At 38.4% G+C, this 15,716-nt stretch overlaps 1 protein-coding gene across 1 annotated transcript in view; it reads left to right on the plus strand.

The window, feature by feature from the left end:
* Positions 1–15,716, plus strand: part of tbc1d5 (TBC1 domain family, member 5) — a 203,910-nt gene that overhangs the window by 22,117 nt on the left and 166,077 nt on the right. Inside the window, exons 7-9 of the mRNA XM_048608053.1 lie at positions 23–73; positions 159–228; positions 6,569–6,741. Of these exons, the coding sequence (XP_048464010.1) occupies positions 23–73; positions 159–228; positions 6,569–6,741 (294 nt within the window). The remainder of the gene's footprint in view (positions 1–22; positions 74–158; positions 229–6,568; positions 6,742–15,716) is intronic.

Consider the following 15,716-nt stretch of genomic DNA (forward strand, 5'->3'; position numbering starts at 1 on the left):
TTGCAGATTTATCTCTCCACAGTGAGGAAATGAAAGCTCTCCTCAACCCTCAGTTCTTGGAACATGATGCTTAGTAAGTTAAGTGATAACATTGTATTTTTAATATTGCTATTGTGTAGCTCCTCATTGTCTTCAAGCTTGTCATCTTATCTCCTCAGTGCAATGTTCTCTCAACTCATGGATACTGCAGAACCATGGTTTTCAAGTTTTGAAAGAGAAATAAGAAAGGTATGCTTATCCTGATTATTAGTTTGTCAGTTTGTAATAAATTAAAAATAACTTAGTAATCTTATGTAGGTTGTCCTCACAAGAGTTGCTTAACAGAAAACTGTTTAATTATTTACTTTAATTTCATGTGAATAGTCTGACTCTTTCAGTCCCCAATCGTACTCGATACCCATGTAGATTGAGGGAAAATTCTAAAGGTTTATTTATTATTTATTCACAATTTTTAAAAAATAATTTGCTGTGGAACTAAGTGCTGTTACTCTAGTCAAAGAACTAACTGCACTCCCAGTTTCACTTCTGTTTAAAAGAACAGTCCACACTAATTATCTTAATATTTCTGCCCGAAGCCAATTCTCTCATTCTCTGATGAATATAATTGCAGGAAATATGTTAATTAGCATTTCCATCCTGGAAAGAGAAAGAGGCATGATAATTGGAAAGATTGGTATAGAGTGCACAAGCAGATTTTGTCTTTACAGTCATTAGTATTTTAAAGCTAGGAGCTTTCAGTCTTCTATTCAGGAACCAAAAGGATAAGTGGTCTTCAAAATTGCCAGTGACGTTCATTGAAACAAATGTTTTGTTTAGGAGCAGCTGCAGCATTGAGAGTTCATAATAGAGAAAAGAAAATCTTCTATTATAACCTGAAATTTGATTTCTTTGAGTAGAAGTGTGCTGATTTTTGTTTTAATAAACATATATGTTTATTTAAAGGGATATTATCATACCAAAGGTGGGATAGATACACAAATAGAGAACATAAATGGTCCATTAGAATGATTTAGCCCTGTATAGAATATACAGCTTTGTTGTAACTTTGTGCTAAACTTTCAAAATTTTCAAAGTACATTCCAAATTGTAGTAATGTGAAACATGCATTTGCAGGTATTAATCTGTGTCAGAGGTATGAGAGTATGGTAATAACACTCAAAATTTGGCATAATTGAGAAGATTAACTCAGGAAGGCAGATGAATCAATAATGTGGAATATTATAATTCAAGTTGGTATGGAAATGTGCACACAATGAAATAAAGAAATTGTGCAGTTATTCAGCATTCAGTAAGAGTGTCCCGGTTCCATGAAATTGGTGCTAATAGGGCTACATAAATGGGACGCATTTGATAATAAGCCAAAGATTAACAATACAATTATATGACAAAAAATTAAAATTCACTATTATTTACTTTCTTCAGTCAATGTTATGTGTTGAAAATATTTCTGGCATTGGGAAAATTTCTGTAAAGGTCAACTGTGTAGGCAAACCTCAAAATAAAGCACTCAGTATATTGTATGTTAAACTAATGAGCAAGTCTCAGGTGGTTCTTCCTCATTATCTTGTGATCATTTTCATTTTCAATGAAAGAGAAGAAGTATACCTCAGTTTCATTTGGAATATAGACTTGATGGACCAAACTGGAAACATTTAGTAACACACATCCTTAGGAACCTGAAGGCAAGCTAGGCCCCAGGCTTGAACAATTTGGATCCAAGAGTATGTTTGGAGTTAATTGAGGAGCTGCTATATTCCCTCAATTATATCTTTCAAACCTCATTTTAAGTGGGTAACAGTTTGGAAAGTAACAAATGGAGCAAGGGACAAACTCTCAAATTACAGAGCTGTAAGCCATGCTTCAATCATGTAGAAATGTTGACAGTGGAAAGTGGCTGCTAATGAAGTCTCGTAGGCATCAGTGTTGAGCCAGTTTTGTTTATTGTTATAAATGACTTTGAGAATGAAATTTTGTTCGAAGTTCCAAGTTTGACACCAGCTTGCGTGTAGTGGCCTGTGAAGCTGTACAATTATGGTTGCCAGCTTTGGTTGGACGTATTCCTAGGGATTTGGTCACATGGCACTTTATTGTGCAAAAGCTTATTGCACTTACAGCTTGATAACTACTTTTTCAAATTTGAATCACCACTTACAGGAGTTTGATAATAAGCTGTGTTCAGAGAAATGTGAGTGCATAGATTTGGTCTTAATAAATGATCACTGCCCAGGCACAATATATATATCATGTCATGGCATCATCACAAGATGCGCAGATATGTGTAAATATGTTTAAATCACATTTGCAAGAGAGGTGTGTTTCAAATCTACAAAGGTCACATTCCCACTAGTGTTAATGTTCGGCACTAGTATCAAGGATACAGGAAATCCTCAATTGCAGTTGTGGTTGCATTCCTGAAAGTCTCAACTTTTATATGAAGTGCCTTTCAAGTGAAGCAGAGTCAACATTAAAACTGGTGTTAATTTCCAGAGGGCCATCCTTAAGAGGAAACCAAAAAAATTATATGTGCACCCTCTAAGTTGAAATATGGTACTTTAAATTTTGTTTTATTCACTTGTGGGCCAGCATTTACTGCCTATTCCAGGTTACCCTGAAGAAGGTGAGCTGTCTCCTTGAACTGCTGCCGTCCACATGCTGTAGGTTGACCTACAATGGCCTTATAAAGGGAATTCCAGGATTTTGATCCAGTGACAATGAAGGAACAGCGATATATTTTCAAGTCAGGATGCTGAGTGGCTTGGAGGGGAGCTTGCAGGTGTTCGTGTTCCTGTCTGCTTGTCCTTCTACCTGGAAGTGGTGTGAGTTTGGAAGCGCTCTTGAAGGATCTTTGATGAATTTCTGCAGTGTATCTTGTAATTAGTACACACTGATAGCACTGCTGTTGAGCATCAGTGGTGGAGGGAATGAATGCTTGTGCTTGTGCTTGTGAATGTAGCGCCTATAGAGTGAGCTGCTTGTCCTAGACGGTGTCAAGCTTCTTGAGCGTTGATGAAGCTGCACCCATCCAGGCAAGTGGGGACTTTTCTATCACACTCCTGACTCGTGCCTTGTAGATAGTGGATGTAATTTGGAGAGTCAAGGGACAAGTTACTCCCTGCAGTATTCCTAGCCTCTGACCTGATCTTGTAGCCATATGTGAGTCATGATTGAGTCTCTAGTTACTGATAACCCCCAAGGATTTTGATAGTGGGGGATTCAGTGTGGGATAGCTGCTGGGTTTGGTCACTGAGGGGTGGAGAGAGATGGCCACTCTTGTTTGGATGGAGCTTAGCAGTTCCCTGTGGTAGCTTGTACCCACCAGAGTCTTCACATCCTGCTGATGCCTCAGGAGAGAAGGGTATGGTCTGCTGAAATCAGTAGTGGCTGTAGCCTGTTGGCCATAGTAGGGAAAGGAGGCAAAGATTCTCATAGCTGGCTAGGAGGAGCTGCTCCATGTGTCTGGTGCATGCCAATCGAAGGATGAAGAGAAGCATCGTGACCTCTCAAGGCTGCTGTCTGGGCAGCAGCTATGGCATGGTCAAGGATGGACTACAATTCCAGTGAGCAATCTGGGGCATGTTGGGTGGGGACTCCCTGGTGCCCAGCTTGGGCAGTTGTGTGACATTGGGAATGGCCTCAGATTAGAATGAGAAAGGTTGTTCCAAAGTGGTGCCTATCCTGTCAGGGACAGTAAATAAAATTAAAACTAATCTCAAAATGCTCAGAGATTTTGGGTCTGAATAACTCACCAATGTTAAATCAAAACAACGCCAAATGGGAAATATTAAACAAGGTCTTCATGACCAATTTAAGAGCAATATATCTAGTTTTACTTCTCATCAAACCAACCTTCATCTGCAAGACATCAGAGGCTGAATCTTTTAATGTGGCAGAGTCTTGATTGGAGACAATTACAAACAGTTTGGCACCACTTCACTGTGTACCAATCCCAATTCTTGACACCTTTTGAACGTGCATAGCGTGGAGTCAGGTCTACCTTCTGCTGGGAAGATGATTTAAAATTTAATCCCAGGGCTGCACAAGCCAGGAGTGAAAGATCAATAGAAAGTAATAGCAAAGGTTTTCCTGCATGTATGACCCATACATCATTCTTTCGTCATACCTATAATTGCTGCCTTACGTTGACTCCAAACCCAGCAATACTTTGATTTTAAATTATTAGACTTCTTTTCAAATGTTTTTGTACCCTCACACCACCACCAGCTCTCCCCCACCCCCAATCTCCACCCCATCTTAATTACACACTGTCCTGTAACCTTGGAATCATCCATAATGTTTACATTCCTGTAACTTTGTTTCTTGTTCATCCCAGATTTTAATGCTCCTCCATTGATGACTATGTTCTCAAGTGCCAAGGCCCAAAGATCCAAAATTCCCCCTTGAACCTGCTCTGCCTTTCTAGCTCTCTACTCCTTTCAGCTGCTCCACAAAACTGACATCACCACCAGAAGTGTAATGCCTACATATGTCCTTAACAAGACCAAGTCAGTCTAGCAAATATTTGAGAGCAATAACGAGTGTTATAGCTACTTCATAGAGTGAAAATGTCCAGTATTGTTGCAGAAGACCGATTGCTCTGAGATTATCAAAGACCGTGATGCCCAAAATACTAGTTTCTAATGAACCATGTTTTTGGGCATGGCAAAAATACCAGTACCCATTATATCACATCAATATGGCTGCTGTGCCCACAGATCCACAAGTTATTCAAGAATCATGTTCACACCAAATGGGATAGATGGCTTGTTGACAGAAGGAAACTTTTGCGTGGCATGGAAAATGCAGACTGTTCTATTTAATGTTTGAGTTTGCATACCAGACATGCTATTAGTACACCAACTGTCGTAAGATCTTTCAAACAATGCAGAATATCTAGTTTAATAGATGGAGAGAATACAATTTGTTGTGGCAAGATAATTCTGAAACATAAAGTGCCATATTCCATCTATGTGGAGGTGCTGTTGTTGGACTGGGGTAGACAAGGTCAAAAATCACAATAGTCGAACAGGTTTATTTGAAAACACTAACTTTCAAAGCTGTGCTCCTTCCCCGGGTGTAGTGTGGAAGAGGAGATATACCAACGCAGAATTTATAAGCACAAAGGTAATAACCCTAAAAATGACTTGTTGGCACCTCCTGTTGAATCTTTAATCAGTTGGAAAGGAGACCCAGGTTTCTTTTGATTAAAAAGCAAGTCCCAGAATTTCTTTCAAGTCATTGCCCTTGGATAATTAAAGGTTTTATCAGTGTATACAAGAGGTGACATCTCAGGTCAAACAGTGCATTCTAGGTGTGATGCTTTGTTTCGATTCTGTCTGTGCTTTAACCTCGAGTCAGGCTCGTTTTATTTTTTTCAACAAAATAGAATATATCTGCAAATCCACAAACATCTTGGATGAAATAATTCACCCCATAGATTTATATATATATATATATATATGACAGGCAGTGGTTTCTTTTGTTGTTAACCAGTTTGAAAATCAGCCAATTAATTTAAACCAAGTACTGAGCAACTAAAAACCAATTAAATTTAAATCTGATGCTTTTGACAACCTAGGACCAATCTTATTATAAGAAATTAATAGGTCATTAAGCCTATAAAAGAAGACAGCGTTTGAAAATTGGGGTGAGCATCAACTGTCATCTGCCAGGAGAACAGCTCTCAGCTATTAAAAAAGAATCACTGGCTCTCACAGAATTCTCTAAGCTTTCAGGGAACCATCATCTAAACTAAAGGTACAGTGGCACTCTTAGCTAATATTCCTGACACAAGAATTCAACAGAGAAAAGCGTTCCTGACTGAGGATCATTGGAGGGGGCGTGGACTATTCCAGAAGACACATCCTGGCTGTAATTTCAAGAGATTAAATTTTAATTTTTCTTTTATTAATTTGTTTTATATAAGTGAGGGTTGTACCTGTTGGAACAGCATACCATTAGAATTTTGTTTTAGTCAGGACTAGTTAGGAGCAAGGGGGAGTTGTTCAGTTTGTTAGTAGTTCTGTTAATTTGTTAACTGTTAGTGTTAGATAAATAAATAGTTATTTGTTGATTGTAGAGTGACTTTCAGGAGTTTATTTTTATTTCACCTCCTTTATAACAGGTTGAGAGGTGAAAGGCAGATTATACCACTTTTCAGATTTCCTTTAACAGATTACAAGGTGAGGCGAGCTTCACTGGGTGTTTTTGTTTTAGTTATCAAAGGTGGAACTCATCTCTGCCTCCTAACACCACAAATAGAAGCATAGGAAGTAAATACTTTAATGGATAAAAATAAATGTTTAGGGAAGATGTATCTTGATTGTAAAGGAATTTTGCTCAAGCATGAGCAATATAACCATTCATTGTTATTAATCATCAGTGGTTTGATCACTGTGTTTGGTCTGATTACATGATGAAGACCTAAAATCTAGCAGGATTCAGGAGATTTAGTTGCAATTTGGATGGCTAGTAAAAAATATGACGGATATTTTGTGATTGTTTTAATAAAATGGAAGAAAGTTTTAACATGTATATTTTTTATTTGGACACTCATTTTTTATCTCTTTAGGGAAAAGAAGAGATGGTTACAGCTGTACCATTTGCAAGACCTCAGGACATGGGACCATCACTTGCAATAGTTTCCAAAGTAAATCGCATTCAAGACCAGTTGTTAAAGAAATATGACACAGAGCTGTTTATGCATCTTAATCGACTGGAAATAGCCCCTCAGATTTATGGAATGTAAGTGATTCTATGTAATTTTATCTGTTTTTCTGCACTGGTACACTTCCATTTTATTAAAAAAAAGTGCAAATTGTATAAAGAATTGTATAGTTAATGAATTCAAATCCATATAGTAAGAAATTAACCAAGGATAGGTTAATAATATAACCATATCCTAGGTTATGTCATAAGCTATGTGCAGGAAACAAATGAGCTTACTGAAACATACTTAGGGGTAACGTTAAAATTCTAATTAAACCATGTAGCCTAATGCCATAACTACCAAAGCAGAAAGAATTTGCACATATTCAGTTGTGTGAAAAAGTAAGCGAGCAATTGGGCTTTAAACTACATAATTCTGAAAAAGTGAAGGTTTCAGAAATATTTCTGAGCATGCCCATTTTTGTAGAGACTTCATCCCAATTATCTGCTGATTCTCTCCTCGTGAGGTCGGTCTCATTGACTCATCCAGTCTAATCACATGGTCCTTTGGGCACATAAGAGAGCAGGGAGTCAGTGCCCCTGCCCCTGTGGATTGAGGAATGAGTATACAGAGTAATGAGTGTATCAATAGATTTTACAGCTTCAAGATACTGCGACACCAGTTTCATTTATTACAAAAATGGCAATCATAATAAGTTTAACATCTAGCATTTTGTGTACGAAAGTAAATGAACAGTTAAGCCAAATTGAGTTATGCTTTTGGAAGTAAAATATTGTAGTTGCTGGAAATCTGAAATAAAAACAAAGTGCTGGAGAAACTCACCAGGTCTGGCAGCATTTGTGGAGAGAGAAACAAAATTAATGTTTCAAGTCCAGTTCTGAAGAAGACACGTACTGTCAGTATTGGGTGATAAGCGTCTGATTTTTGTGGAACATATAGGCTAAACTTTAAGAATCCTTAAAAATTCTATATGTTCCAATGCACTTCGCATTCTTCTAAACTCCAACAAATTCAGTGCCAACCTCTTGAAACTTTGCTCATAAGACATAATGGGGATCATCCTCATGAACCTCCTCTGAACTGCCTCCAGTGAAATAATTCTGCTAACCCAAATCCACTGTCAGACTGAAATGCAGGTTAAAAGTCCACAATTGCCAGTATCAAGGCACAAAGGATGATTTTGAAGGAGGTGGCCCATAAGATTGCTTATCTCAAACCAGACAAGTAGGAAGGCCAGAAGGGTTTCGGACCTTTGGAATTCAGGGGATAGTCCTTTACCATAATAGGAACTTGAGCAGTTGCAGCTGATTTTGGAGCAGATGTTTCCAAAAAGATGAGAGCCTCCAGTGCTAATACCTTTTCTCACTGCCAAGGAAAGTTGTCTTGGTTTCATGAATAGCCTCCTAATGTAACAAATACCCTGGCGTTTTGATCAAAAATCTGATTGGTGTCAGGAAAGTGCCTACAATAAACCCTTAAAAGCTTAGTTACTTATCCACTGTGGCTAGGTGGGTAACCAATCCTGCAGTCCAACTCCTACATAGCGATAGAAAAATGTTGTGGAACTGGCCCAGCAAGATTTCCCTCACGTGTTCAGGATTCCCATTCTGATGCTTCCACTAGTTAATTGAAAATCAGCCTTTTTTTCTGTTAATGGTCCATATTTTGTGAAATTGAGTTAGAAATAACATCATTGAGTAGAGAAATGCACCCACAAACACATGCATATGTATGCATACGTGCATAAATTATATAGTATGCAGTAAGACCATTAGAAATAGGAACAGTAGGCCTCGAGCTGCTCGAGTCTGCTCCACCTTTCAGTAGAATCATAGCTGAACCAACATTCTTCATCCCCCACTTTCCTGCATTTTCCTGGTAACCTTAATTTCCAGATTAGAAAAGAATCTTTCTGTCTCAGCTTTAACCATAAACAAGGCCCCTTCCCTTACAGCTGTCTGTGGCAAGGAGTTCCAAAGACACACAACCCTCAGAGAAGAAATTCCGCCTCATCTCAGAGTTAGATTAACACTCCTTTATCCTGTGACTATGCACTCTGGTCCTAGACTCTCCCATGAGGAGAAACATCCTCTCAGCATTCACCCTGTCAAGCTCCTTGGATCCTAAATTCTTCGAAACTCCAATAAGTACAATCCCAGCCTGTTTAACCTTTGTTCATAAGACAATCATTCCATACCAGGGATCATCCTAGTGAGCCTTCTCTTAACTGCCTCCAATGAAACAATGTCTTTCCTTGAATAAGGGAACCAAAACTGTTGTCAGTACTCCAGATGCGGTGTCACCAGCTCCTTGTACAGGTGTAGTAAGACTTTGCTAAACTCCCTTGAAATATGTATTTTTATATTTCCTGCTTTTTTTTTTCTAGTCTAATAATAAATTAATTGTGAGGAATATACTTTGTGATGTAGAGTATTGAAGAAGTTGGCTTTGCACTGCCAGAATTGCTGTGTCCCACTGATGCATGTTGCCTTATTGAAAATTGTTGTGTTTAACATTGCAGTATTAAAATAAAGCTCAAACATGTTGGTCAGACATTAGCTACATGCAAGGTTGACAAACTTATTTGGAACATTTTAGCCATGTTTCCCTCCATTACAATGGAGACTTCCCATCCAAAGTATTTATTGACTGTGAAGCACTTTGCCATTCTGAGATCAGGGAAGGTTCTATAGAATTGTAAAATTTTTCTTCTTTCTTTCTTATGTCCATTTTTGAAACATTATTCCAGTGTTTCATTTTTAAGTTAACCTAGCTTAATATGGTGTTAGTTACTTACATTAACAAGAATAGCTTTGGATGTATCAGTAAATTCTTTGCTCATGCCATATGCAATGTCATATCTCCCTTTCTGAATCTGTTATATAACACAAAGACTGAAAGGATATCTCTAATTCGTACTTTAAACGAAAAATGATCTATATATAATTCTAATATTTTAATATGCTGCAGTCAAATGCTACAGCAGCTGAAAGATTAAAATGTGGCAGAGTGTAACTTGATATACTCACTTTGAAGTTTAACATTTTAGAATAACAAGCAAATACTAATGAACTGTACTTTAACAGTTTTGTGGTTAAGCTTTCCTTCAACCACAAGGCACTTTATTAAAAACAGGAAACCTCGAGAGGTACTGTTTTTCTAAGAATTGTAATCTTACTGGGTTTACTTTTACCTCCCTTTTTTTGTGTTTAGACTTCTTAAAATGTTTATTTCAAAGAATTGTTGGTGAAGGGAGTGTGTTACAAACAGAGCTACTTTGGTCAAAAGTTGAAAAAATACTTTTTATCATAATAGTTCAGTCTAATTTTGATATTGCATAGTTTTCACAATTTTAATTGCATTTCCCAACAAAAATGTATATGCGATCCACCAGAATGAGTTGAGAGTGCAAACTGTATTTTGCATTAATTCCAATTAATATTAAAGTTCATGTACTAATCCTTATTATTTGAAAATATAAAATGTGTTTGTTAAAGGTGGTTTTTAGCATAGACTTGTTTCTTGAACATAATTTATAGACCATTATAATATGGAGTTATAGTGCACCTCATTAATTCAAAGCAAGCAGAATATATATTTATGCTTATCAATCCGCATGCAGAGAAATTCTGACCTCTCTTTTGTGGTGCTGAGCAGAGCTCACGTATTATCTTGGAAAGTTAGTGTTAGATTGCTAATCACTGTTAACTCTTGGAGTCAGTTGCAGGAAAAATGCATTAAAAGCTCAAGGTTTATGTTAGTTATTCTTCAGGTGAATCAAATGATAGTGAAGAAAAATATGGTCAGAACTTTTGCTAGGAAAATTACTATTTTGTGAAAAGTGTGGACAAAAGAGAGTTCTCGATTCCTATTCCACTGAAAAAGACTCTTCAGCCCATCATGTCTTCACCTGTCATCAAGTATCTATTCTAATCTCAGCCTTGTTTTGATTAACTTTATTTCATGTATGTAAAAGCAATAATATAGAGGGATAACATGGGAAATCAATATTGTATTGTTGAGAATATGTCAACATTTATTAGATAATATGTCAACATTTATTAGATAATATTCTTGTGAAGCACCTTGGGATACTTTGCAACTGCATTGTAAATGAGTTGTTTCAATGTATTCAGATCAATTCAGATAAGTGTTTTGTAAAGTTGAAGATGAGCTACCTGCCTGTAACTAGGTTTGAGTTTTGCAAATAGACCTGGCAGTCATTTGTTATGGTAGACCAAGTCTATGTATAGAAAGTTAAAATCCCCCACCACTACAGCCCTGTTATTCTTACTGATAACTGAGATCTCCTTACAAATTTGCTTCTCAGTTTCCCACTATCAGGGCGTCCTGTAGTACAATCGTGATAAGGTGATCATCCCTTTCTTATTTCTCAGTTCCACTCACATAACGTCACTGGATATAATCCCAAGAATATCCTAAGTACAGCTGTAATGTTATCCCTAACCAAAAACAACTCCCCCTCCTGTCTTGCCTCCCTTTCTAACCTTCCTATAGCATCTATACTCTGGAATATTAAGCTGCCAGTCCTGTCCATCCCTGAGCCACATTTATGTAATAGCTATGATATCCCAGTCCCATGTTCCCAACCATGCCCGGAGTTCATCTGCCTTACCTGTCAGGCCTCTTGCATTGAAAGAAATGCAGTTTAATTTATCAGTCGTGGTGGCAGGTTGCTTTTCAGACTGGAGGCCAGTGATCAGTGATGTGCATGAAGGATCGGTGCTTGGTCCACTGTCTCTGACGTTTATGTAAATGATTTGGATGTGAATATAGGAGGTATGGTTAGTAAGTTTGCAGGTGGCTGCAAAATTGGTGGTGTCGTGGACAGCGAAGAATGTTACCTCAGAGTATAACGGGACCTTGATCAGATGGGCTAATGGGCCAAGGAGTGGCAGAGAGAGTTTAATTTAGATAAATGTGAGGTGTTGCATTTTAGTAAAGCAAATGAGAGCAGCGCTTATACGTTTTAATGGTAAGGTCCTGGGGTGTGTTGCCGAGCGAAGAGACCTAGGGGTGCAGATGTATATTTCCTTGAAAGTGGAGTCGCGGGTAGAAAGGGTAGTGAAGAAGATATTTGGTTCACTTGCTTTTATTGGTCAGTGCATTGAGTATAGGAGTTGGGATGTCATGTTGCGACTGTAGAGAACATTGGTTGGGCCACTTTTGGAATACTGCATTCAATTCTGATTTTCCTGCTATAGGAGGGTTTGAGCTATAGGGAGGGGCTGAATAGGCTGGGGCTATGTTCCCTAGAGCATCGGAGGCTGAGGGGTGACCTTATCGAGATTTATAAAATGATAAGGGGCATGGATAGGGTGAACAGCCAAGATCTTTTTCCTAGGGTAGGGGAGTCCAAAACTAGAGGGCATAGGTTTAAGGTGAAAGGGGAATGATTTAAAAGGGACCTAAGGGGCAACTTTTTCACGCAGAGGGTGATGCATTTATGGAATGAGTTGCCGGTGGAAGCTGGTACAATTACAACATTCAAAAGGCATCTGGATGAGTACATGAATAGGAAGGGTTAAAAGGAATGCTGAAATTTTATACACCTGTAGAAGCTCTTACTGTTTTCTTTGTTTCTTGACAACATACTTTCATTATCCATTTTATCTCTCTTTACTCATCCTCTACAAGTTTCTTAAAAAAAAGTCCCAATCCTTTTGCCTAATACCCACTTTATTTGACAATAGTATTTGACCACTTTTGTTAACCATGGTGGTTCATACATCTCATCAGATCATTCTTTTTGACCAGAATAATTTTTTTCTGACATTATGAAACATCTGCTTCAATGTCTGCCACTGTTTGTTCACTGACTTTTCCGTTGTCTGAAGCTGGCTGATAGGAGTAGTAAGGAGTTCAGAGGGATATGGGCCAAAAGCTGGCAAATCAGATTAGATTAGTTTAGGATATCTGGTTGGCATGGACGAGTTGGATTGAAGGGTCTATTTCTGTACTGTAGAACTCTAAAACTCTTTCTGTCCTTATTTAAGTTGAAGAAGACGTTGGTTTGAGACCCAGGTTGCTCTCATTCAAACTGATTGCAACCCCCTTAAGGATCCTCAATTGTAAGATTTCTTACTAATCCTACCCGATTACACATTATTAAATCTAAAATAGTCTTTTCCCGGGTAAGTTCTGCAATGTACTCCTCTTAATAATATCCTGTGATGGAGCTCTCAAATTCATCTTCCATATTACCTTGCCCATCTCATTTGACAAGTCAATACGCAGATTAAAGTCACCCATGATAATTGTAGTGCCCTTCTAGAGACCACCATTCTGTTCGTGATTTAAACTTTGTCCCACAGTGAAATAATTTTGGGGGAGCCTACAAATGACTTCCATATGACTTCTTTCCCTTGATATTCTTTATTTCCACTCCGACAGATCCCACAGCATGATCTATTGCATATATTATATTTCTCCCTATTGATCTATCGTACTGCTTACCACCACATTGATACATTCTTTATTAACAAAGCTACCCTACCTCCGTTTCCTTTTAAACTGTTCTTCCACAATGTTGACTAACCTTGAATATTGCCAGACTGGTCATCCTCCAATTATGTCTCTGTCATAGCTATCAAGTCAAATCTGTTTATTTTTATTCATGCCAGCACCGGTCATCAGTCTTTGCTACATTCATTCAGATACAGAGCCAGAAGCTTGAACATTTTAGTGTCATTATTATTTCAAGTTCTTCTTCAGCCCAGAAGGGATGTCATTAACCTTGACACCATTTAGACAACACAGCTTTTCAAACTGTCTTTGCCCCAGTTATGCTATCCCCTATTACTAGGACATTTCCGTCCCTACTCACCCCCCCCCCCCAAACCCCCGCCTTGAATGGTTCAAGATGCCGTATCTGGGCCATATTGCTGTGGTCAGTTCACATCCTCTCTGCGATCCATTCCCTCATATCTATTGGAAAAGAGCACTGGCTAAAGCTCCTCTGAAGCTAACTTCTGGTTATCAATACCTACCGCACTCGCAGTCGCATGCTGTTGTCCCTGACCACAAACCAAATTTGATATAATTCAACTAAGGTGTATGACTGCCTCCTAGAATACGGTGTTCAGGTACCTCTACCCTTCCCTAATTATTTGTAGTTTCTGTATCTCAGGCCTCAGCTCATGAACTCTAAGTCAAAGTACTTTGAACAGCGAACAGCAAACAGCTGCTGTAAATGTGGTCACCATGGATCACACAGGTTGTCCACTAACTTCCACATTCTACTGTCATGACACATCAGTTGCCCAACACTGTCTGTTCTAATTAGTTAATTCATTTGAATGTTAAATATATTAAAAGTGAACTTTAACACTGCACACTTCAGCTGCAGTATTACCTCCTGGTTTAAATAACTTGACCAATCAAAGGAGGCACAAAAAAACTACCTATCAGTCATCCACTTGTTTTCATGTGACATCACACCTTAGTTCTGACAGGTTATAAGCAGAAAGAAGGGGCTCTTTGTCACCATTTTTTGATCTCTCCATGGCTAGGCCTCCCTCTCTGTTTCTGGTTTTTATCTCCCATATCTCCCATATCTCCCATATCTCCTGTTCTCATACAAGGTTGCGCTCCATGCTGGTCAGTTTTTCACAAGTAAGATTTTATCAATGTGCCTAATGATTTTTTTTTTTCAGATTTGCTTATTTTTCTTTTGTATGCTTTATTCTTCACTTTTATTCTTTTATATTTTTCTTTCTTTAGATCATTCAAGGAACTGGGATTGCAAACAGTCATTTACCAAACAATTAAAGATTATGCAGTAGGCAGTCCTGTAGGCCAACTGCATCTTGAACCACAATTTTACTTCAGTTGCAGCTAACACAGCCTATAATTTTTAATTTATTTCTGTTCAGCCGATTAGGATCAGATATTATAATTGCCTGGGAGATGCCTGTAATTTTAAAAGTCATCTGCTATTCATAGGAACTTTTAATAAATGCCTAGCATAAAAAATATTTAGGTGTAAATACATTATTTTTGTTATGACATATGGACTGTAATTTCTATGCCAGAAATTTAACATTTTAAGGGTTTGTTCTGTAATAAATATTGAAAGCACAGAAGATTTTATTTACTGTAGTTTATGTTTTCTTCACGAAAGAGAATCTTGTATTCATTCCATGAAATTTATGGCATAATCAACAGTAACCAGTGCAGATGTGCCAATGGCAAGTCACGTTGATAAATGTAATTCATTTTTGAAGAAGGATGTATTAGCAGGTAAAGGGAAGTGCATTCAATGTGAGGTATACACATTTTCAGAAGATGTTCAATAAGATGTTTCACAGAAGACATTACAAAATTCCAAGGCAATGATGTAAGACAAAATATAGCAACACAGATGTCAAGTTGATTGGACAGAAAGGAAACAGTTAATGCTGGTGGGTGTTGTTCAGACTGGAGGACAGCCAGACTTGATGTATTGCAGAAATACCCGTTGGAGCTACTTTTTTTCTTGGTTTTGGACTTCGTATGATATTTGACAGTTAATAACAAAATACTTATCAAGGGTTCTGCAACAACTGGGTTATAAAAAGGTTCGGGAAGATTCAGACAAAATAAGTAAACAGAGATAGTAGGAACTGCAGATGCTGGAAAATCCGAGATAACAAGGTGCAGAGCTGGATGAACACAGCAGGCCAAGCAGCATCGTAGGAGCAGGAAGGCTGACGTTTCGGGCCTAGACCCTTCATCAGAAACGGGGGAGGGGAAGGGGAAGGGGGTTCTGAAATAAATAGACAGAGAGGGGGAGGCGGATAGAAGATGGATAGAGGAGAAGATAGGTGGAGAGGAAACAGACAGGTCAAAGAGGCGGAGATGGAGCCAGTAAAGGTGAGTGTAGGTGGGGAGGTAGGGAGGAGATAGGTCAGTCCAGGGAGGACGGACAGGTCAGGGGGGCGGGATGAGGTTAGTAGGTAGGAAATGGGGGTGCGGCTTGAGGTGGGAGGAGAGGATAGGTGGGAGGAAGAACAGGTTAGGGAGGCGGGGACGAGCTGGGCTGGTTTTG

The sequence above is a fragment of the Rhincodon typus genome, chromosome 2, assembly GCF_021869965.1.
Source record: "Rhincodon typus isolate 14 chromosome 2, sRhiTyp1.1, whole genome shotgun sequence".
Lineage (NCBI taxonomy): Eukaryota > Metazoa > Chordata > Chondrichthyes > Orectolobiformes > Rhincodontidae > Rhincodon > Rhincodon typus.